Source organism: Lissotriton helveticus, chromosome 10 (assembly GCF_964261635.1).
Source record: "Lissotriton helveticus chromosome 10, aLisHel1.1, whole genome shotgun sequence".
Lineage (NCBI taxonomy): Eukaryota > Metazoa > Chordata > Amphibia > Caudata > Salamandridae > Lissotriton > Lissotriton helveticus.
This window is the reverse complement of record NC_136071.1, coordinates 347034528-347058282: the sequence shown is the minus strand read 5'-3', so window position 1 is coordinate 347058282 and position 23755 is coordinate 347034528. Positions and strand designations below refer to the sequence as shown.

General features: G+C 45.4%; 1 protein-coding gene across 2 annotated transcripts in view; it reads right to left on the bottom strand.

The window, feature by feature from the left end:
* The window catches only part of ELP6 (elongator acetyltransferase complex subunit 6), a 176007-nt gene that overhangs the window by 59605 nt on the left and 92647 nt on the right, over nt 1-23755 (bottom strand). For both annotated transcript variants that reach the window (XM_078662545.1, XM_078662544.1), the window contains exon 6: nt 827-1016. In XM_078662545.1, coding sequence (XP_078518671.1) covers nt 827-1016 — 190 coding nt within the window. The remainder of the gene's footprint in view (nt 1-826; nt 1017-23755) is intronic.

Genomic DNA, 23755 nt, shown 5'->3' with positions numbered 1-23755 from the left:
GAGGTCATGGTTAGTAGCAAACACAACAGTAGCTCTGCCATAGGTGTCTTTGAGTTTTGGGAGTGGGCAGCTGAATTGGATGGGGAGCGAGGGTGTCAGTTTTCTTGTTTTTGCAACCTTACGTTTGTCAGTTCTGTCTGGATTTAACCATATATTACCAACTATTGTCTGCGATCTGTGCACTTACTATGTGTACTGAATACGCTGTAACAGTAATGTTATGCCCAAAATAATCCAGGATAGTATTCAAATGTATTCAAAGTAATAAAGATCAATAAAAAAAAACACTAACTAGGTAAACAAGTTTTAATGTCTCCCTCCTACTATCTTCCTCTCTTGCTGCTCTTTTCACTCATTCCATTTTTCTCTTTCACGTCTCACTTTGTTCTTCTTCCTACTCCCAGCTCCATTCTATGCACAATCATGCTTCTGTTCACGTGTGCTCTCAAGTTCTGGACTTGAACCCAAGACTATTTGTTACCCAGTCTTGATATTTGTTGCCCTCAATTAAAACATCATTTTTTCAGGTTGCCTATTTAAAATAAGCCTCTTCATCCTTAACAAGAATTTCTCAATGCAAGTAAGGGTCTGACTAGTTGAAAAAACATTTACTGTCATCAGTCCACTTCTTTGGCCCTGGCATTTGGAAGCAAATATTAGTGCTCTTCAACCAACCACAGTAGAACATATCCGTGTTCTACAACCAGTTCACAAAAGTTCAGAAAAGGGAAAACGCTGATGGACATGTCTACTGCTAATGAAAACACATTGCATTAGCTGCTGAATCAGCAGTAATATGCATGCACCCCCATTACTCCCAGTGTACCTTTAACTGGGAGCAGACGGTCACTCTGCAGTAATGTATGAAATCCACCACTTGCACGGCCTTCACTCCCAGACTGAGCAGCACGCTGAGGTCATCCACTAGCAACACTGGGCACTTCCAAGTCTCCTCTGCACTGGAAGGTGCCAGCGATGACCGCACAAAGTTGTAAAGGTGTTTTAGGTCAGAACCACTGCAGTAAAAAAAAGAGAACAAAAAGAGTAGGTTTAAAACAAATTATCCTACAGATTGTTGGTGTGGCTTTTGTCTCCTATAGTTGCCTGTATGAAGGTTAATCTGTGTGCTTCAGTATAGATTGTGTTGGCAGAAGGGCAAGTAGTTTGTGCCAGAGCAAAAGAAACAAATGAGAAATGTTGGATTCTAGTGTACCACAAAGGGGCTGCTGTTGAATAAAGGTGGGGCTGCAGTAAAAAGGACGGCAGCACTGAAGTGAGATCTTTGTGGGAGCTGACCAACACCAGGGGAGGCATCAGGGCATTCCATCCCTTGCAAGTGAAAGGGGCCCCAGATCCCTGGGGTTGGCGGCGGCCCAATGGGGAAAAGCGATTGGAACTTAAATCAAAATAATATGAAGATGAATGATGCCCAAAGCTGTGGAGTGCTCTTGAAATGCAGAATGTAAAAATTAGTAGCATTAGATCTTTTCAAATAGTACATTCCATATGGAATTTAAAAACTGGAAATTTGATCACATTAAGGAATGGATGTCATTAAAGGACGTATATTTTACGGTGGGTTTTAAATCAATGTTGCCTTTTTTTAAATATTTGACATGTATTTTATAGCCAGCATATATAGTACACCTATCGGAGCCTGCAACTCCAGCAAAAAGTTGGCTGGCAGCATTTAAAGTGTGTTGTGCATACCTCCTCCACCCTGCCCACACACACACACACACACCGGAGCTCACACTATTCTTGTCATTAAGGGTTTACCGTGTATGTTAAATGTTTTGATATTCTATTATATTATTTCTTTGGGATTTGCGTATCGCTTGGCCATCCCTGGAATGTGGTTCTTGTACAGCCAGGATGCTCTATACCTCTATTTGAAATGTGCACCCCTTTAACTTCATAGAGCCCCGGCTGCAAATCTTGAACCAATCACTCCTAGTGTCAAAACACAGAATGGTAGCAGTGGAGGTTCATAACAGAAAAGAAAAGACACCTGATTACAAATCAATTAATTAACAAGGTGTTGGAGCTAAATAATCCTTGGCCTTGGATATCAAAGACTAAGAGAACCAAACTAGCTTTGGCTTTTGCTTGTGGGAGCTTTATGGGCCACTGTCATGGTCACAAGCTGTCAAGATTTTAGCCCCGTCAGTCAGCAAAGTCTTTTAAAATTGAATTATTTTGGGGCGTGGCTAGCGGCGAGTAAGATGGCTGCTGCGTAGAGGAGCTCCGAGGAGGCAGTAGCCTTCCGTAACGATACGATTAATTATCCGTATCACCATGACGCTCCAGAGACTCTCGCTGGTGGCTGGAGGCGAGCGACGGCTGTGGGACTGACTCCGGTCGAAATCCGACACCGGAATCAAGTGCTACCAGGGGCGGACTGTGGCGGCCTACGGACCCCTCTGAAGCTGGGGGCTCGATTGAAGAGCGCGCCGGGCGCGAGACAGTGTGGCGGCGGACGCGCAAGGATTGGTGAGGGCGGTTCAAGTAGAACCCTCGCGCTGGCAGGCGCTGGAGCATGACTGATCCGTGCGCTGGTGCGGGCGCTGTGGATCGGAGGCCCGCAAACACGCACCCTGAAATGGCGGATCCGAGGTGAGGCCTGTCCATAGCGGGGAAGCCGGGGACTCACCTACTCGGGAGCCCGGGCCTCTTGCGGTGCAAGGAACGCGGGGGCCCACACCACAGTAGGGACAGTGTCCCACAACCATTGAACTGGACGCGGGGCCTGGCACGACCCCCTCCCTCCCCCCCACTTATAAACGCTGCTAGCGATACTGGCCGGACATACGGGGGTGGTGAGGCCCGGCTATCCTCTCAGGGGTGGCCAAGTGCTAGTGACGACTGGGAGTACGGCTACATAACCTCGTACTGACACCTGCGGCAGATATTAGTACCAGAATGCGAGAACACAGGATGAACAGCGACCCCCCGCACTTGCCGATCCGTAGGTGGTGATACCGCGCAAGGGAGTGGGCCCCGGAATACGCCTACAGCCACGCGGATCGTAGAGTCCTGTGACCAACGGTGGGCAGCCCCGAGATACCCCGGCAAAACACGAAGATGCAATGGCAGATAGGGGCCCACGAAACCAGGCCGCGCAGTCCAAACTGGACAAATATGCTTATGGAAAGGACTTTCCGCCACTCCCAGAGCGAAAGGATCAGTCGGAAAAGACCCTAGGGGAAGGAGGCACTGCAAAAGTAACGTTGGAGGACATAATGGCAGCCCTTACTACTGTCCAGGCAACGGTAGGGTCCATATCAACGAATGTATCTCTCTTGAGGGCGGACTTCCAAAAAATGACGACCAGAGTCACCAAGGTCGAATAGGTCACTAAAACTCTATTAACAGACACAGCAGCCCTGCAGAAAACAGTATCCTGGCTCGAGGCTGAGAACAAACTAATAACGGCGAAACTGGACGACCAAGAAGGGCGTTCCCGAAGAAATAACGTACGAATTCTCGGAATTCCTGAAAGTGAAGGGAGCCCAGCGATGGACCTATATGTAGAGGAACTTGTAAAAACACGGCTACAACCCAGGGTTCTGTCCACCTTTTTCTCAGTCGAAAGAGCCCACAGAGTTCCTGGGGGAAGGCCCAAACCCGGGGTCCCCCCTAGACAAGTACTGGCCCGTCTGTTCAATTTCCGCGACAGGGACGCAGTGCTACAAGCTGCCAGAGTGGCCCACCAATCCGAGTTCTGAACTCAATATTGTCCTTTTTTCCAGACTACACAGCGGCGGTCTCTAAGCGCCGCCGAAGTTTTATGGAGGTCAAAAAAGAACTGAGAGCCAGGGAACTCCCTTACTCGATGTTATTCCCGGCAAAACTTAAGAGTTGTGGCGGAGGGCAAGACTTGGTTTTTTGATACACCGGAGGAGGCACATGACGGGCTCGAGGGCTGGCGACAAACCGACAGGCCTAGACGTGGAAACAGAAACCGTCGCCATCAGGGCGAGGCTGAAGATGCAGACGATCAGGATCAGCGTCAAGATGAGGGTGTGCACTCACAGCGAAGTGACATGGAAGACCTCGGTCACGGATGAACTTGAAATCTGGGAGATGAATGAACGTATATGAACACGTACCGGAACTGCTGTGCAGTCGCGCCTGCTTTGGACACTAAGCTGATGCAGTCTTTGGGGGGAGGGGAAGGACTGCGCTCTCCTTGGACTTCTTACCCCCTTCACGCAAGTACTTTTTTTCGGGGTTGGGATTGAGCACTCTTCTAAGTTGGGGGGACGGGCAGTTTTGAGTCCGTCGGGCAGGGAGGCAGGGAAGGGGGGGTGGGACACCAGGGTGGGACACAGGGTGTTTAAAGTTTGTGGTTTCAGTTTGTAACAGTATCGTCAGGTTGGCAACATACCCACTGGCTGCTATGTGTGCACATCACACGGACGAATTAGTACTTACATTCCTTAACTACCGTATTCATGGCGACACTAATCCCAGCTGACTGCGCGTCAGAACTGCCCCTTAACGCCCCAGTGACCCCCCTAACACTGCTCACATGGAACATACATGGCTTGGGAGACAAAATCAAGAGGGGCCTGATGCTGCAGGCCCTAAAGCGTCAGGCCCCAACGCTGGCCCTCCTACAGGAAACGCACCTCACTGGCACTGCATGTAAGGCATTAGATAGGTGGGGATACAAGATGGTGGTGCATTCGGAGTTCTCGTCTGGCTCCAGGGGGGTGGGCATACTGATACGAAAGCACTCCCCCTTCATAATACATCACACGAAAAGGGATGATCAGGGGAGATTCGCAGCTCTTCATGGTCAATGGGAAGGAAAACACGTTAATGTGGTGCCGGTATACATACCCCCGGCTCTACACGCGGTGGCGCTTCCAGCCCTCGGCGAGTTTCTGCTTGCTCTACCGGAGGGTGATCTTATAATTGGAGGTGACTTTAATGCCACGATGGATAGTAACCTGGACAGATACCCAATGAGGACGCACACACCTGGCATCTCCCGCCTGCAGGGTTTCACAGAGGCAGTTGGACTTATTGATGTCTGGAGGCACCGCCACCATGCCACAAGACAATACAGTTTTCACTCGAATGTACACAATAGCCTATACAGAATAGATTATTTCCTGACTTCCCTAAATAGTTTGCAGAGTGTTGACGATATAGCGATAAAGCCCAGAGGCATTTCAGACCACTCACCAATTCTGTTGACTTTCTCATACCACCATGAGGCCCGTAGGCGGCTCTACCCTATATACCTGGGCTCCCTGCAGGTCTCGAAAGTCCGAAAAGAGATCCGTAAAACCACAAAGCACTTCTTAGAGGAAAACACTCCGTCCGTTGACTCCCCGTCAAGTCTATGGGAGGCTTATAAGGCCGTAATTAGGGGACAAGCTATAGTCTTGATCGATGGGCACAGGCGTGAGAAGCAGAAAGAACTGTCAGATCTGGAACTAGAACTAAATGAAGCCGAGGCACGCCACTCGACAGACCCCCACGCCGACATCTTCACATGCACTGCGCCTCAAACAACAAGAATATAGGGACTGCTTAAAAGAAGTGGTCTCAGCAAAGCTCATGTCCACCAGTCATAAGATATACGATGTAGGAGACAAGGCTGGAAAACTCCTAGCATGGCTAGACAGAAGAGAACAGGGAGCCAAGGGAATAGCACAAATACAAACAGCGGGGGCAGCTGACAGCAGATCCACGAGAAATAATACGCACACTGGCAGGGCATTTCCGGGCAATTTACACACCAACATTAGTCATTACAGAGGACGAAGCTGCGGCCGCCATTAAAGATATAGTTATGCCCACGCTTACTCCGGAGGCTGCCCTAGAACTGGAGGCTGATCTCACGGAGGAGGAACTGCAAATCGCGATCCGATTGCTGTAGTCAGGCAAATCAATGGGACCGAATGGGGTCCCGATCGAATTATACAAACAAATGGCAGACATTGTCACTCCGCATCTATTGCGAATGTACACTGACAGCCTAGATAGAGGAGAACTGCCGCTCGTCCAGCGGTTAGCCACGATAGTGGCGATCCCGAAGCCTGGGAAACCTCCGATTGACTGCGCCTCTTATCGCTTAATTTCATTGCTCAATGCAGAGGCCAAAGTACTTGCTAAGGTACTGGCCAGTAGACTGACACCTCACCTCCCGCATCTAATTCATTCAGATCAATCCGGCTTTATGCCGGACAGAAACACCGCACCAAATCTCAGACTCCTGCATGGGGTGCTGGCTAGGGTCCCGGCCCTGCAGGAACCAGCAGTCGTGATCTCCCTAGACGCGAGGATGGCTTTTGATATGGTTGAATGGAATTTCCTCTTCGCAGTCCTTCACCATTTTGGTTTTGGCCTCAAATTTTGTGCATGGATCCGCCTCTTATATACCAGACCTTTGGTGTGTGTGACGGCCAACGGTCATCTCTCCGACAACAAACCACTAGCTAGAGGGACGTGCCAGGGATTCCCCCTATCGCCGATATTTTTTGCTTTGGCATTGGAGCCCCTGGCGGCGTGGATTAGAGGAGAACCATTAATGCGAGGCATTCAATGGGCGGACGGGTGGGAGGACCGTATCTCCCTTTACGCAGACGATCCTTTGGTATATCTGACAGACCCTGAGCACTCCCTGCAGGTCCTCCTTAAGATTTTGGAAAGGTATCCGGATACACCATCAACTGATCCAAGTCCATTATGTATGTATTACGTGGCCCCGCACCACGTCTCCCAGCAGACTGCCCGCTTCTAATTGCACAGGACTCATTTAAATACCTAGGCATTCATATCACACCTAGTCCTGCGGACTTTTTCTCTAAAAATTTGACATCCCCACTGGAGCGTTTGAAGAGAGATGTGACACACTGGGAGTCGCTCCCCTTAACATTATTGGGGAAGGCGGCGTTGTTCAAAATGATGGCCTTGCCTCGATTTTTGTACGTTCTTGAGAACACGCCACGTCCAGTGCCTCTGAAGTATTTTAAGCAAATAGCGGCTCAGGTGTCCACACTGCTATGGGGCAATAAGCCGGCACGAATAGCGCAGGCGAAGCTACACAGGGGGTGGTACGACGGAGGAGTGGTGCTCCCTAACATCCAATTGTATTATTGGGCGGCACATCTCTAAGTTATTAATCAGTGGATACACGCCTCCCAGGCTGACCCGGCATATAAGGCAGACAGGTTTCAGGTGGGTACGGGAAATGTACTTGCGGCTCTCTATAACAAAGGCCAGATCATAAAGCTAATAGGGCCCACAAAGCACACAGTCATGATATGGCATACAGCGCAGACGCCACTGGGATGGAAGGGAGTCATTACCCGGCTTACCCCGCTTTGGGATACTAAACGACTAGGGCAACTGAGAAACAGCAAGTGCTTTGACCAATGGGACAACATAGGCAGCTCCACAGTGGGCGACCTGTGGGTCAAAGGGACGGTGATCCCGTTTGAGCAACTCAGGCAACAATACGAGCTTGCACCATCTGAAGCTTTTCGTTATACACAGATTAAACATGCACTGTTGGCGGTGCTACCGCCAGACACTGAAGTACCCGAGGCCTCCCCGTTGGAGGACAGACTTCTCACAGACTACATGCAAAAGCGAGCCACATCATTCACCTATCGTAAGCTGATTAATAACTTAGCGGACCCTGCAGCCTCTCTCCGAGAGAAATGGGTAATGGACGTAGGGGAATTAGACAATACAGAATGGCAGGAGGCATTGGCCTCACCTAAAGAGGTGGGTATACCCTCACGACTCAGACTTGTGCAGCTCAAGATACTACACCGCACATATCATACTAGATGTAATCTATACAAAATGGACAGAGCGCAGCATCCATACTGTCTGAGAGGATGTGGGGAGGAGGGATCCTTCTTTCACACATTGTGGGACTGCCCCAAGATAGCGGACTACCGGAAAAAGGTATTAAGAACGGTGTCGCAGACGGTGGGGGTATCGCTGGTCCCAAAGCCACTTAGATGCTTGCTAAATGTGTGGGAACCCAATGATCTTACACGCCCAGCACAAACATGGGCCACCATGGGATTAATGTTGGCTAAGCGCAATATAGCACAGAAATGGGGAGCAGTGGAGGGGCCGTCGGCGGCGGCCTGGTGTATGGACATGAACATGGCTATGGTGGCCGAAAGAACGGTATTCATAAATCGGAGATGCCCCCAGAAATGGAGCAAAATACGGGGACCGTGGAATAAATATCGGGGGAATGTATGTGACCCGCCGCCAGATTGTGATGAAGACAGTTCTGAAGATGAGGAATAATATATATATTGGGAATGGTTTTGCAGGATTGTCCGATGTGTTGGCCGCAATCAGCCAAATTTGTACAGGTGTTGAAAGTGCATTGATATGGTAGTTATATAGACTAATTGTAATGTATAATCATGTCCAACCTGATTTTGTTGCTGAAGTTGTTAATGAAAATAAAAACAATAAAAAAAAAATGAATTATTTTCAGAAACTAGCATCAGAAGCTGTTCATTAAGAAAGAATCTCATTCAGAGCATTCCAATCATCAACTTTTGCTAGATTTTCCGCAAGAAAGTGAATACATTTGACTTAGAGAGAAGAAGGTATCACTTGTAGGCATTAAAGTAATAAACATTAGGACAAGACGAGTGCAATTTCCTAAGGCTAAAAACTACATGCAGGCTTAAGTAGAAGTCCAAACTCCTAACTATAATATTTTCCAGGGCAGTATTTTTTTTATTTTATTTACTTTTAAAAATAGAGAAATCCTGTAGTTTTCTACATAAAATAAAACTTAAAAACATACATTGTATTACATCAAATTATATTAGATAGCAAAACTTGCAAAAACACCTTAGAATAAATAAACTTCATGAGTCTACACACTGAAAAAATATCTCGACCTGACGCTGAATGAAGAATCTCACCTTTGAACTAACTCATTATCCCGCATCTATGCGTTGCATGATCCTTGAAGTAATGATGAAATTGACCAGAATTACTTCTAATTCCTAAGTCAGTCTACTTCACCTTGAAAACACTTCAAATAAGTAAACAATAATGATTTGCATCTCTGTGCAAAAGTGGGACTTTGCCAGATCTCCAGCTGGACATGATCATTGACCTAGCTCGTAGTAAAGTGATCAACTCGTTTCCAGCACTCTCCAACAATGAAGACTCAACACCATAATTTAAAACAAATTAAATTATTAGGTGAATACCTAGTACAAGAACATTTGAAGATGTGGGTGATTCCAAATAATGAGCTGCAAAAGTGCAACAATAGTTCCACACTTACTGCATTTATCAATACCGGCAACGGGTTTAATAAAAGTTCTATACATACTTTAATCATTGGCACATTTTACAATGAAGTCTTACTTTTTCTTACATTATTTTGGCCTATAGGTTTACAGAAATATCAGAAAAACCCTCATTTGGGCCAATTCCAAATTATCAAATAACAGACACTACTGCAACTAATAACCCTCTCAAACAGAAGGCTTAGGTTGCTATTTAATGCTTCTAGTTCTAGCAAATATTTTCAATTAATGCAGTGCGATTTCACATCCCAAATAAATAGCAATATGAAACTTCCCCCAAAAAATGTACGCAAGACAAAGGGGAGCCTTTAAAAGAGGATTAGCAATAGGAGAGCACCAACTGTTTTAATTCATTTAGTGCACCCCGACAAATGGCACCACACTTTCAAATGCTTAAATCTTTTTAAATCAGTGGGGTGGTAATTAAGATATTAGAGTTCCTCAACAGACTAGGAGTTTCAACATCGAAGTACCTTTTGAATATCGAAGTATTTTTTGGGGTATTTAACTCCATTATCTTGGACTAATTTCTCCCTACAGCAGTGGAGATTTGTTGTGTCTTTGCAGATTCTACAATTACATTTTTAATAATTTTAAAGCTTCATCTGCAACGATTACATTTAAGGCAACACCATACAGGTGAACTTTCAACAACCCACAAGTTATTTTCCTGTACTCCTTGTATCCTTGAACGCAAGGTTTGGGGGGAAAAACGCCAAGGCAGGGGTGGAGCACACGCCAATGTCTCGTCTCTCATTGCACTTTGTCCATTTAAGACACTGGTTCAAAAGCACACTTCCATAACTCTGTTTAAAGACATCGAGGACTTGTAGTGATCCAGTGGTAGTAACTTTGCTTTAAACAGACTCTCATACAACACGTCCATCTGTGCTTCAATTGCAGGCATGGCGTAACATGGGTCTACTCTTGTCCCATGTTAGTTAGGAGCGTCAGGTACTGTAGGATATCACTGGATATACTTGATACCTTCTAATTGTAGTGCTTAGAAGATTACACAAAGGGGAGAGCTCTTAAAGATTACACAAAAAGGGACGCACATGACACCGCAGTCCTTACAATTCACTGCTCTGCGTGAAGAAAACGGTGGTATCTTCATTTCTATGCCATGCATTCTCTCCGTAGTTTTAAGTCCCCTGCAGCGCAGCCAGTGTGAGGTAACAGAATGCTGATGGGTGCCTGGTGAAGTGAATGCCAGTTAGAGGATGCTGCTCCCGGTGGGGCTTCCTGATACCTTCTTACCATCTTCTACCTGTAACCTGAGACTCTTATCTTAAAGAATAAAGCATCCTGTTACCACCTGTACTACTGGCTACTCTGCATCATCATTTACTGCTCTGCCTGAAGAAAACACACTACTATAAATGATTAAAAAATATACACATGGTGATTATATTCTCATTTACAGCTATTTTTATTTTAGTCTATATCCTTTAGTTGTTTGGCTATATAACTTATGAAAACTTTGCATCAGAGGTAGCTTGCTTTGAGATGCATTAGGTGTCATTATGTATGTATAAAAGGGACACATTAATAACTTTTCGAGAGAGGATGCTCAAGGGTATCAAGAAATACCCAATACAGTTGGGTGGAAGGTTCCCCAGGAAGGGTAGGGTGGTGGGACGCTTTGGGTGGGGACACACAAGTAGCTGAAGAGTAAATAGAATTCACACAGGGTGGGAAGCATGTGGGGGGAAGGATTTTCTCATTAGAAACAAGGGATGTCAGAAAGATTGAAAAAAACACCATAATAGGGGACCAAGTGTAAAAATGACAAAGTTAGTTAATGGGTTGTGATTTGGAATGTGAACAGTCTCCGGGTACATGGTAGGAGAAGGAGAATTTTATAATACCTTAAAAAATCGAATAGCGGAGTTATAATATTGCAGGAAACGCACCTACTCCAAGGAGAATGGGAAACATCATAAAGGGACAAAAATAGATTAGCCAGTTTGCATGCACAAATCAACGGTGCAATGTGAAGGGGTCGCAATTCTGATTAAAAAAACAACTCAGTGCAGGCTAAGGTGGAAAATTATGTTGCTGTCTTTGGGGGGAGATGGCTGATAGTAAGCACCAAAACACGTGCAGTCCGATACACATTTATAGGGTATTACGGTCCGAATATAGATGACACAGGACCTCTCAGAGAATTTGATGGCCAATTAGTTGAGGTCGGGAATTTCATTGTGATAGGATGGGATTTTAATGTATTACTAGATCCTGTTTTAGATACATCTACCACTAGACCTGCAGTTAACCTGCTTATACCACATTGTGAAAGATCTTGGGTTAATGGATGTTTGGAGACAGAAGGGGGGGGTCACAGAAAAGGTTTTACTTATCATAATAAGAGAAACGGTCACTCCTCCCGATTGACTTCTTTCTGATAAGCACGAATTTAAGGCAAAAAGTAAAAAAGGTGGAACACCAGCCAGAACACTTGTCTGATCACTCAGCGGTGAGGTTGGAGCTTCTGCTGGCTAAAGAGGCAGGAACAACTAGGACAGTGGATAGAACTTTGCTGGGTGATCCTTTATTTATTAACCACCTCAAGAAAACATGTCAGAGGTTTTTTTTTAGATCAATGAAGACAGTGCCTGTCTACACATCATTTGGGATGCTTAAAAAGCATTTATTTGAGGGAGAATGCAGCACAGAAAAAAAGGAACCTAGACATAGGCTGAGTGAGCTGGAATTGAAGATCGAGGGGCTACAAAGAGCTCTACACTCTAGCCATAATGTCGGGGAGCAGGCAGCCTTGAGTAACAAATGAAAAGATGCAAAAGAAGATTCGGTTGACTATTTAGATGGACTTACTGGGAAGAAATGGGAAGCCAGTAAATTGGCTCACTATGAATAGAGGGGAGGCTGTGGGAAACGTCTGGCATTAAAAACAAGCGCAGGCAGCTCAAAAAGTCAGATCAAGGAGACTGGTGAATGCTGCCAAGATGATCCAGATATAGAGCAGGCTTTTGTAAACTTCTTTCAGAACCTATATACAAAAGACACAGACACTACAGCAGAACAGATAAACAACCGGCTCAAGGAAGAGGCTCTCCCTGTATTACAAGCAGAGTTGCATAACAGTTTAAATCAAGAGATAAACACTGAGAAAGTGGGGGAGAGTGCTAAGAGGGCTACAAAAGGGGAAAGCACGAGGCCCAGACTGTTTAGCTAGTGAATTATACAAGATCTTAAAAGACGAACTCACCCCGGTCCTCACTAGATTGTTAATTGCAGTATATGTAGCGGGCCAACCAAATTCTTGGGACGAAGCAACAATCAGTATAATCTTAAAACCTTAAGAAAGACTCCAAAGCATGCGAATCGTACAGGCCAATATCATTGCTAAACAATGGTTATAAAATCTACACACAAATCATAGCCCTAAGAGTAGACAAGGTGGTTGTTGGGCTTGTACTTGAAGACCACAATGGATTCATGAAAGGCAGACAGTTATACAAATTGACTCATGACTTAGGGAGTGCAATTGACATAGCGATAGAGGGAAATCCCTCTTACAGTAATGACTTTTCATGCTGCTAAGGCCTTTGATAGGTTTAGCTGGCCTTTCCTATTTGCGGTTATTAAACTTCAAGTAGGTGGTAAGCCAAACACAAATAGGAAGGGGTCCTCTCGGGGGACTCCTTCCCCTTTGTGAATGGGTGCAAAAATATTTTATAAGAGCAGGCAGTGGTCCCTTAAAAAATGAAAAGAAAGAGGTTAATTTCATATTTTTAAACGCATCCCGTTTTTCTTTAAGGAAAACGGGCTGCATTTGAGAAACACAATTTGCTTTATTGAAAAATCAAACACAGACATGGGATCTGCTGTCCCCAGCAGGCCACTATCCCTGTGTTTGCAGGCCATTCCCAATGGGTCGTAAATTGCGACCTGCCTCATGAATATTAATGAGGCAGATCCCTTGCGACCCATTTGAGAAACGCAAACAGTGTCTAAGACACTGTTGTACATTCCATTTTACGAGTCGCATAATGTCGCAATTTGAGACTCGCATAATGGAATGGTCGTACATCTGGCCCGTAAACTTAAAGCAGCGAACTCAAACACAAGCTGAAAATATGTCAAAAGGATTTTAATGCTGCCTGGGCTATTCCAAAATGCTTTTTAAAGCAGGTAGAGATTGAATTGCACTAAAGAAAATGCAGAGGATTTTACACAACCTATTATTCAAGAATCAACTCCTCGCCCTTCCAGAACCTCAGAACTTGCACAAATGGTCAGCATTTTTCACAGGAAGAAGTGGCAGCCTGAGTTGTACGTCAGAATAGTGAGGTCAATAATATCGACCAGTACATAGATCAACGCCAAAGTACTGACAACCACTCTATTGTCCAGTCAAGCTATATGGTATAGATTCAGTATTCTAACTCCATCTACTTACCTTGGCAATATGTAGGCAGTCGATACGGTGGAGTCGACATAAGTGTAGCCCAATATTAAAACCTCAATATTGTCTAAGAACGCCACCAATGCACAAGTTGTGTTTAAAATATGAACACTGACACTTTCAATTAGCTACACTTGAGCCTTTTCAGAAGATCCGTTCGTATCAACTTCTCAATATATGTTGATTGCTGCTGACTAGTACTAGAGTATCAACTGATCAATGTATTTTGATTAGTCTCTGGCCTCTGCTAGACGCTCTCAGCCGAAGTCCAAGTTTGCAATCAGGAACACAGAGAGATCAAGGTTACTAGATCCCACAGAGGTTCATGGCACAATCCAGAGGATAATGCACATGAAAGTTGACACATTCACAGGGGAAGGACAAAGACAATCCGCACACTCAGAGTGTCTTCTCAGAGACATCCTTTACTCTGCTCACAATCTCCCATGCACACAGCTCTGACAAAATATGCCATTTACAGCACACAAGTGAACACACTATGTTATTTTAAGGGTATTTGTAAAGCGCACTATCACCCGTGAGGGTATCCTGGCTCTGAGCAGATGTGTGTGTCTAGCCCTGTCTGTGATATGTTGGTTAATTGAAAAGCCAGGTCTTCCGCTTCTTGTGGAATTCAAGAAAAGAGGAGGAGGCACTGATGTGGAGTAGGAAGCTGTTACATGCTTTAGGAGTGATGTAAGAGAATGGCTGTCCTCTGGATCTGGTTCTGTTTATGCGTGGGATGTACGCAAGTAGGAGTCTTTGGAGCAGAGGTGTCTGGGTGTTTGGTGAAAGGAGATGCAACTGTTCAGGTAGGTAGGGACTAAGTTGTGTAATGCCTTGAATGTGTGCGTGTGATGAGTTTGAGAAGAGCATGTTTGTTTATCAGGAGCCATTGGAGCTCCCGAGGTGTGGTGTGATATGAGTTCTGTGTGGGAGGTTGAGAATGAGTCTGGCTGCCATGTTCTTGATGGTTTCTAGTCTTCCGGCCATTGAAGATGTTCCCGTAGCACAAGCTGGTGAATAGTGTGTGAGTGACAGTTTTTCTAATGCTGCTTGGGAGCAATTTGAAGATTTTCTTCACCATCTTCAGGGTGTAAAAGCAGGATGCAGTGAAGTGTTGACTTGGGTGGCCAGATGGAGTCCCATGGTGAGGTGTTTTTGCTGAAGATCACTACTTCTGTCTTGTCAGAGTTGAGCTTGAGACAGTACGTTTTCATCCACTTAGCAACTTCGGTCGTGCAGGAGGTGAACTTTTTTTCTTGTGTTGGGAGGTCTTGTCTGAAAGGGAGAGTATAAGTTGTGTGTCATCACCGTAGGAGAGGACATTGAGGTCATGTGGCAGATGGCGTGGAATAGGGTGGGGCTGAGCAATGAACCTTGAGGCACTCTGTAGGTGATTCTGCGGGCTTCTGAGGCGAAAGATGCTTCTGTTCTATCATTTAAGAAGGAGCAGATCCAGTGGAGAGCGGGTCCTTGGATGTCAATCTTATGCATGGTGCCTGATGAACATGGGGTTTGTACCGTGTCAAATGCTGCAGAGGTCAAGGGGAATGAATGCTGCTGCGTCTTCTCTGTCAAGCATCATGCGCATGGCATCTGCGTCAACAATATGTGTGATTTCTGTACTGTGGTTGGGCCTGACTCCAGACTGCATAGTGTCGAGGAGCTGGTGATTCCTTAAGTGGGTGGTGAGACATCGGTTGATTAGTTTCTCTAAGACATTTGCCTGGTATGGTGCGAGGAAGATGGGTCTATAGTTGGAAAGCGTATCTGGGTCAGCGGATGGTTTCTTGAGTAGGGTCATGATGGTGGCATGTTTGAGTCAATGGCGCTTAAGATGGATGTTAGTGCTTCACTGATTGGTAGAGGTCCTTTCATGAAGGTTTAGTGTGGGCAAGGGTTAGATGGGGGCCCCAAATGTTGGTCTTCATGGTAGCAGTGAATTCGATGGTGGGACTTGAGGTCAGGGTTTAATCTCCGTCTGCGATGGGAAGTTGAGTTTTGATGGTGACAGGGTCCAATTGCGGGTGAACGTTGCCGTATATGGATGTGATTTAGTTGCAGAAGAATTCTGAGATCTTGTTGCAAAGGTCTTGTGGGGGGATGATGTTGTTGGAGGCGGCAGGAGGGGCAATGAAATCTTTGGCGATGGCGAAGATTACCTTTCTGCTGTTAGTGCCGGTCTATTAAATGAACAGATCCAAGCAGGGATATCTAGTTGAAATAGGCATCCAAAACTCCACAGTATTAATGGAACACTCCAGGCATAGAGCAGCCAGAGTGCTATTTTTTAGCTCCAATCACTACAAAATGAGGAGACTGAGAACACACCTGCAATAATTTATTTCAGACCACTTCTAGTATACTTGTTCTTAATAAGACAAGTCTCAGTGGAATTTTTCTTATTGCTGTAAAGTTCTGAGACCGTTATTGTAATCAGGTTTGTTGTCATTTCTCCAATCTCTGACACAGGAGTGAAGTAATGCGATTTTCTCTATTACTGGTGAGTTGTGCTATTTACCTCTATCATGTAAATCTTAATATAATTTTGCTTGTTGCGGACAAGTTGTGTAATTTTACTCATTGCTTAATTTCACGATTGCACGTGGTTTCTAATGTAATTTACATTTTCACAGTTAACTTCTGACATTGTCTTCTGTAGTTTAGAAGAGTTCTGGTGTAATTTTCCACACTGCATGATAAATCAAAGTATTTTTCCCCACTTGAGGCGAGTTCTGATGTTAGCCTCTTTATTGAAGGATGATTCCACCAAGGGTTACTAGTACTGTACGACATATGATGACTTGTTGAAGGAACATTCTAAAACATTTTCCTTATCATAGTCAATTTCTTAACACAAGTTTCCTTATTGCAGGTAGCCAGTGTCATAATTTGCATCACAGTCTAGTTTAGATACTATTTAACTACAAAGGAAAAAAGGTGATGGGTGCAATGCTTAGTTAATTTCGGCCAATAGTAATTACTTGGGGAGGCATTCCAGTCTATAGTTTTTTGCCTTCTACGCAACTTTATGGCAAGACCATCCATATGCAAATCAGTTTTGGCCCTGGCCCTGGCCCTGATATGAACAGTTTAACGGAATTACTATGCCAGACCTGGCTTAATTTCTATGGCACAGACAACACAGGATGTACACCCGTCAGCTTCTAGCACAGTGCTCAATGCAGGCACTTTCTAGCCCCTGATCCTTTAATTCTTTCTTTCATTATTTCTCCTAATTCTAAGTATTTTTCAATGTTGCTATTCTGTTGATCTCTCATCAAATCCTCTCTGTTTCCTATATCTAGGCCTACTTCTTTGGTTTTCATCACTGATACACACATCCTTATGCTAATATTGGCTGGTGTGTTAACAACAACAAGGGACCCCAATTCAGTCAGCAGGGGACCTCGGAGAACAAACTTTTTAGAACAACAGCGGTCCCATGCATGTAAGTATATACGAAACAATAAATATAGACAGAGTCAAATCTATATTTGGAGCGACATATCCAGCCGGACAGAGGTCTTTAAATTTACTCAATGAACAAATGATTCATACAGAATACCTTCAACAATTCACCAGTGTGGTGCACAAGCCTGTGCCCAAACACTATCAGATCAAATACAGAAGGTGGATTAAGAACATAGAAGGGCTTTTTAAGGCAAAAGTAAAGTTTTCTGTTTAAAATTCAATTGTACAGAAGTATCAAGAAAGCACCATTACATCACATATAAATCAAGTTTTGTATATGGTGCTAGACAGGTCGACGGCGTTTCGGTCCCCCTACTTAATCATGGGGACCATCATCAGGACATTTATTTAATGCCTTAAGGTTATTAAGCCTCTAATTGCCTAAGGGAGAGATTGGGAGAAAAGCATATATACATTCTAGAAACAAAATCATAGAATTATTTACATACTTAATCAGGTGACTTGAGGTGAGTAGTGAGCCTATATTACATTATTTACACGTGGATCGTTACGCTCTGTGCCGTGAGAGCATGATTTAAGGGGGTAGGTCGCTACTTATTTAATGATCAGGGCCGTGTGAAAAATCCTCAATTGTGTCGGTATAGTGGACGGATCAATACTCCGGGCAGAGCGAAGAAGTGATACCTTAATTGTGCCGATATTGTGGCGCAGTAGTACGCAGTAATCCGGGCAGAGCGAAGAAGTGATTCCTAAATTATGCAGATATTGTGGTCGGCGCAGTGGTACAGACAGTAATCTGGGCAGAGCGAAGAAGTGATTCCTCAATTGTGCCGATATTGTGGTCGGCGCAGTGGTCGGGCTGATCGAGTGAGGCCAAGAATGGTGTGGACAACTGAGAGCATGTGCACATAGAACAATAATGCGGCGAGTGCGGGTGGTTGATGAAGTGATTTCCGTGGTTGCGAGGGGTGGTTTCTGCAGTTGGAGTGAAGCTAAAGTGGAATTGCGTGAGTTTATTAACAGGCTTACCAGGGCGATACAGTCAGCCGTTGCTGGCAAGGCAGTGTTAGCCTATGAAGGCAGGTGAGCCCTGTAAAATGAGGGAGTTGTTAGATATGGAAACCCATCGTGAGCTAGGCGGAGAGAGTGACCGCGAGGGGATTCTTACCAGACTCGGGCAAAATAGACTTGAACCGCGTTACAATTGACTGGAAGACTTATTAGCTGGTTAAGATAACTATATCAAGCCTAGCGGCTATTATTGGTCATTTCCATTACAGCAGACACAGCCACTTAATCAATTCTTTTTTAAAGGATGAAGGATAGTCAATGTGCTGGTATTAAAACATGCACTCAACAAGTCACATACTGATCACTGCAAGAGCCCCCTTAACTTCCTGTTTTATCTTATGGGCCAAAAGGTAGAATGTGTCAGGGCTTGCAAATATTAGGTGCCAGCTAAAGGGACCCTATCCCCTTCTAATCAATTATCTTTTACTGGTATTATTTACTAAAGCCTCAAAGCACTTTGGTACAACATCAGAAAAAGAGACAAGAACGAAAGTGGAATCTCCAGATGGTACAGTGTGTCAGACAAAAGTCTAACTGGACAACCATGTATTTGTACGTTTTCTGCGGATTAACAGCCATCTCAAACTCTGAATTTCTTTTGGCAAGTGGTTTCATAGCAAACGCCCTTGGATTATGAACACTCCCGCTTTACAAAGGGGCATTTGTAATGACTGGGTGTAGGAAGCTGGCTCTGTATGTACTATACCAAAATGAGGTATAGTGTACACTGAGTTTAGTGGAACCCCAAAGGTAGGCAGAGGTAAAAATGGATAGCACCTTACTCTCTATTTGTGTAGTGTGGGCATTATCAGAGGGTAGTGTTAAGCATTTGTTGTACAAACTCAATCAGCAAATGATGTCACACACTCAAAGACTGAACTCAGACCAATTTGATTTGTATAAAAATATTATTTAGTTGTATTTATTTCCTAGAACCAATCTAGCACAGGTAAGTGTATTTGATAATTTTCAAGGCAGGTTGAACAATACAAGCAAGCTGAATGAAAATTACTGTGTTACAGGTTTGTAAATGCTTTCAATACAGTGGAAATTACTGTTAAGATTACGTTGAATTACTTTTCAGATTACTTTTTCTACTCCGTGTGATACACCTAGATATCACACTGGGACATTTCCTAGAGAAAAGGTAAGTAAACAATTTTTAGTTCTTTGAAGTTTTTCAAAGTTCAATAAAAAGCCAACTCCACACACTGAACATTTATCAAGGAAAACAGTCAATGTATTCCTATGTAGAGAAATTAAGTTATCAGTTAACAGGTACATACCTTGTTGTGGGAGTTGGTATTCTGGGTTTAGAACAAGGGTTCCCCCAGGGTCAAGGACGCACTCTTGTTGCACCCTCAGCGGCACTAGGGCGGCCGGTCACTGAGGCCCAATGTTATTCAATGGGGGATAGGAGGCCTCCAGTTGGTGGCTAATCACGAGGAGGCCTCTAGGTTGTGGGCACAAAGCTCCTGGTGTTAGGCTCTGGGCAAAGGGGATTCAGTTAGCACCCAAGGTACACCCGCAGCACCGCAGGGTGGCTGGGTGCAGGGTGCTGTTTTGGCATTGGGTGCCTTGTTGATTTAAATGGGGATTCTCCGGTTTCAACAAAGACTGCAGGCTCAGGAACAGAGATTTTCTGTAGGTGACCACTGGTTGGAGAGATAAGTTGGGATGCCTAGGGATGCTGGGACACCGTCGGTTGGGCCACCCAAGGCCGTGGAACTTCGGGTGCAGGGGTGTCTTTAGGCATCGGCTTCTTCTTACCAGCTATTGTTGCGGTAGGGTGGATTCTCTAGAAAGAGGCTGCAGGCTTCGCTTGGAGATTTGAGGCAGGTCAGACATCACCAGATCTCAGGTCAAGATCGCCGGGGAGACCTCCCTGTGGTGTTGGCCCACACGAGCTCTGAACGTGGGTGTCGGGTACAGAGTGGTGCAGATTCATGGATTTGGCAGGCGCCAGAGTCTGTTGGGGAGCAAATCTGGTGCTCACTGGAGACAGTCTTTTCTGTGGAAGGCAGGGCAGGTCCTCAGGTTCTTGAGGTTGCTGGCTGCAGGACACGCCGGGATTTCGCTTCTGTAGGTTCGAGGTGGGGAGAGGCCGGTAGGGCTGGGGCCAAGTCAGTGGGCGTCCTCCTCTTCATAGCTTTGGCACGGCTTCTTCGGTCCTCCTCCTTCTTTTCTTCTTAGTCGGTTCTAGTCTGAGGGAGCAAGGTTCAGGGGTGCCCCAAAATACTAGATTTAGGGGTGTTACAGGTAAGTAAAGGTTGGGACCAATGGGTCCCTTCCTTGGGCTGGGTACACCCCTATTATACCATCCTTCAGTGGGAGAGGGGCATATGCCTCACTCTCGTTGGCTGGGTGCCCCCATCTGCAAGATGGCGGGGATTGAGAGTTGTGCTTCACCTCACCTCCCCCACCTTAGGGGAGGGGTTGGCAAAGGTGGGCGCACCTCCCTTCCTCACTTGGTTTTACCGCCGATTCTCATGCCCAAAGTGGGGGTCAGAACCGGTGGGGGCCAGTTTCTGGAAACAGCAAAAGGCCTGGGGTAGTTCACAAAGGCTGCAGGCCTCAGAAGCTTCCCCTTCGTGGACCCTGCCCTTCCTGGGTGAGGAGGCTTGGCACTTCGTCCCAGGATGTGCATGGTTTCAGGCTCTCGACCCAGGGGTCCAGAAACATGCCTGCTGGTGGCAGCTGGTGAGCAGCCACTCTCTGCCTGGACACTAGTGTTAGGTCGTTTTCAGGGGCATCTCTAAGATGCCCTCTGAGTGCATTTTTCATTAAATCCTACACTGGCATCAGCGTGGGTTTAATGTGCTGAAAAGTTTGATACCAAACTTCCAAGTTTTCAGTAAAGCCATTATGGTGCTGTGGAGTTCGTAATGACAAACTCCCAGTACCATATACTCTAATTGGCATTACTGCACTTACAATGTCTAAGAATTGGCTTGGACACTGTAGGAGTACAGGGATCAAGCACCTGTACCTTCACCACTGGTATAGTGCACCCAGCTAGAGGGGTGGCTCACCTATGCCAGGGCAGCGGGTTGTAGGCATGGTACACAAGAATGCGTAAGTAAGTCAAAATTGAGCATGTACTCCTTCCCTTTAAGATGTCCAATCATTGTGTACATAGTGTTCGATGAAAATACATGCGAGCAGTCTGTGAACCGTTCCCAAGTCACAGTTTAGTTCAAAGTACCAAAAAAGGGTGCGTCACTGGTGCGCCCGCTGTGCGCACGTAATTTGAAGGGTATTGCAAGGGTATATTGTTTTGTTCATTGTTTATTTTTAGAAGAACAAGAATACTCTCTTGATTTCTCACTTGGAGTCCTCTTCCACTTCCTCTTGTGAATACCTTGGCCTCATCATCTCAAGTAAGAACCTACCGATCTGCAAACTACACACCTTTTACCACCCCCCGGGGGACAACCTCCCTTTCATTGAACAATTAATGGAAATCATCTCTAGCAATGTCGATTCTGCGGTGTCACAAATCTTTCTGGGTGATTTCAACCTGCATTGGTCTAACCTCAATGACCCTGCGGCAGCCTGCCTTAAATACGCAATAATTGACTCAGCACTGTGACCAATGAACCCATACTGAAGGAGAAACTCTAGACCTCATCATTTCCAAATAACAGACCATCACCTTAGACTCCATAACCCCTCGTGACTGGTCTGACCATCACAGAATCCTTTTCTATATTAACAGGGACGTGATGTCGAAGAAGGGTCAATCTTGGAAAGCAAAGGTATGGAAAAGGGACCTCAGATCAGTAAACCTCGATATTCTCGCTGCCCAATGTAAATCTGTCCTCTCTTCCCAACCCGACCTGGTTGAGGTGCAAACACTCACTGACGCCTACAATTCGACCATTACCAACATCATGGATGTCATTGCTCCACTCCAACTTAAAAATGCTTCATCTAAAATATCCAAACCGAGGTACAACGACAACTTAAACACAGAACGTCGCACCCTTAGAGCAGCTGAACGCTCCTGGCGATCCAATCCCTCCACGGACCTACTAAAACTCCTGAGAGAGGTCAGGGGTCTCTACAACAAACAGATCAAGAGAGTGAAGGCCAACTATTTCAGACTACAACTAGACCAAGCGGCAAACCGCCCTAAGAAACTTTTCGAATTGATCAAACAACAATCGGTTACTGGTCCAATCCTCTCTGATCCGAATGGCATCCCACCCTCCTGCGAAGATTTTGATGCTTTCTTCACGGAGAAATCACGATTCCTCTCTATTGACCTCGCCTCTAAGAAGGCTTTATTACCCTCTTCTATTGCCGCCTCACCCCCTGACTTCTTTGAAAAGTATAACACATCCCTCTTGAACGCTAAGAACAATGCGTCTTGGGGCACCTTTTCCCCATTTACTGAAAAAGACATCAACAAAATTCTTCAGTCTATCAACCTGTCCAACCACTTTTTTGACCCATTGCCCACATCCATATTCAAAGAGATCAAGAGCGCTCTCATCCCCACCTGGACTAAGATTGTAAATGCTTCCTTATTTCAAGGCATGGACCCTGACTGCCTAAAAGCAGCTCAGGTCTCACCTATTCTAAAAAAAATCAACGCTGACAAATCTGATCTCAATAACTTCCGTCCCATCTCAAACACCCCCACTCTAGCCAAACTCCTTGAAAAATGTGTGCAATCCCAACTCTGTGCTCACATAGAGAACTACCAACTTCTAGACCAGCATCAATCCGGTTTTCGGAGGGGGGCACAGCACCGAATCGGCCCTCACACACTTTATCAATGACATTCTGAAAATGCTTGACCAAAATGAATCCTGCCTACTTGATCCTCCTTGACCTTTCCTCAGCATTCGACACGGTCAATCATGACAACCTCCTATCCATCTTGCAACACAGAATGGGTTTCCTGACCTGGTGCTTCAATGGTTCTCATCCTTCCTCCATCACAGATCACAAAGATTCAAGGCAAACCACTCCTTCTCCCAACCTTCTCCAGTAGTCATGGGGGTCCCCCAAGGATCCGCCCTTTCTCCCATCCTCCTCAACCTTTTCTTGGAACCTCTAGCTCACACACTAAACTCCATGAACTTCTCTTCCACATGTATGCCAACAACACTCAACTCTACTTGAAAATGTCATCCCCGGAAAACATCATCTCACTCAACACTGTCCTAACGTCCACTCAAAATTGGTTAACCCAGAACCATCTCCTGCTCATCACCTCCAAAACAGAGTTCCTGCTCATCTCCCCTCCAAAACACATCCCCAAATTAGATCTCTGGCTGACTCACCTGACTGCTTTCAATTGCACCCAGATTATCATAGATTCAGCCAAATCACTAGGAGTCACCGTGGAGACGCATATGAATAATCACATCAGCAATGTTTGTAAGGGGGCAAACCACTTGACTAGAACTCTCAGAAATACCAAACCTTCCTTGTCACAAAATTATTTCAAACAGGTGGTCCAAGCGCTTGTCCTGCCGAG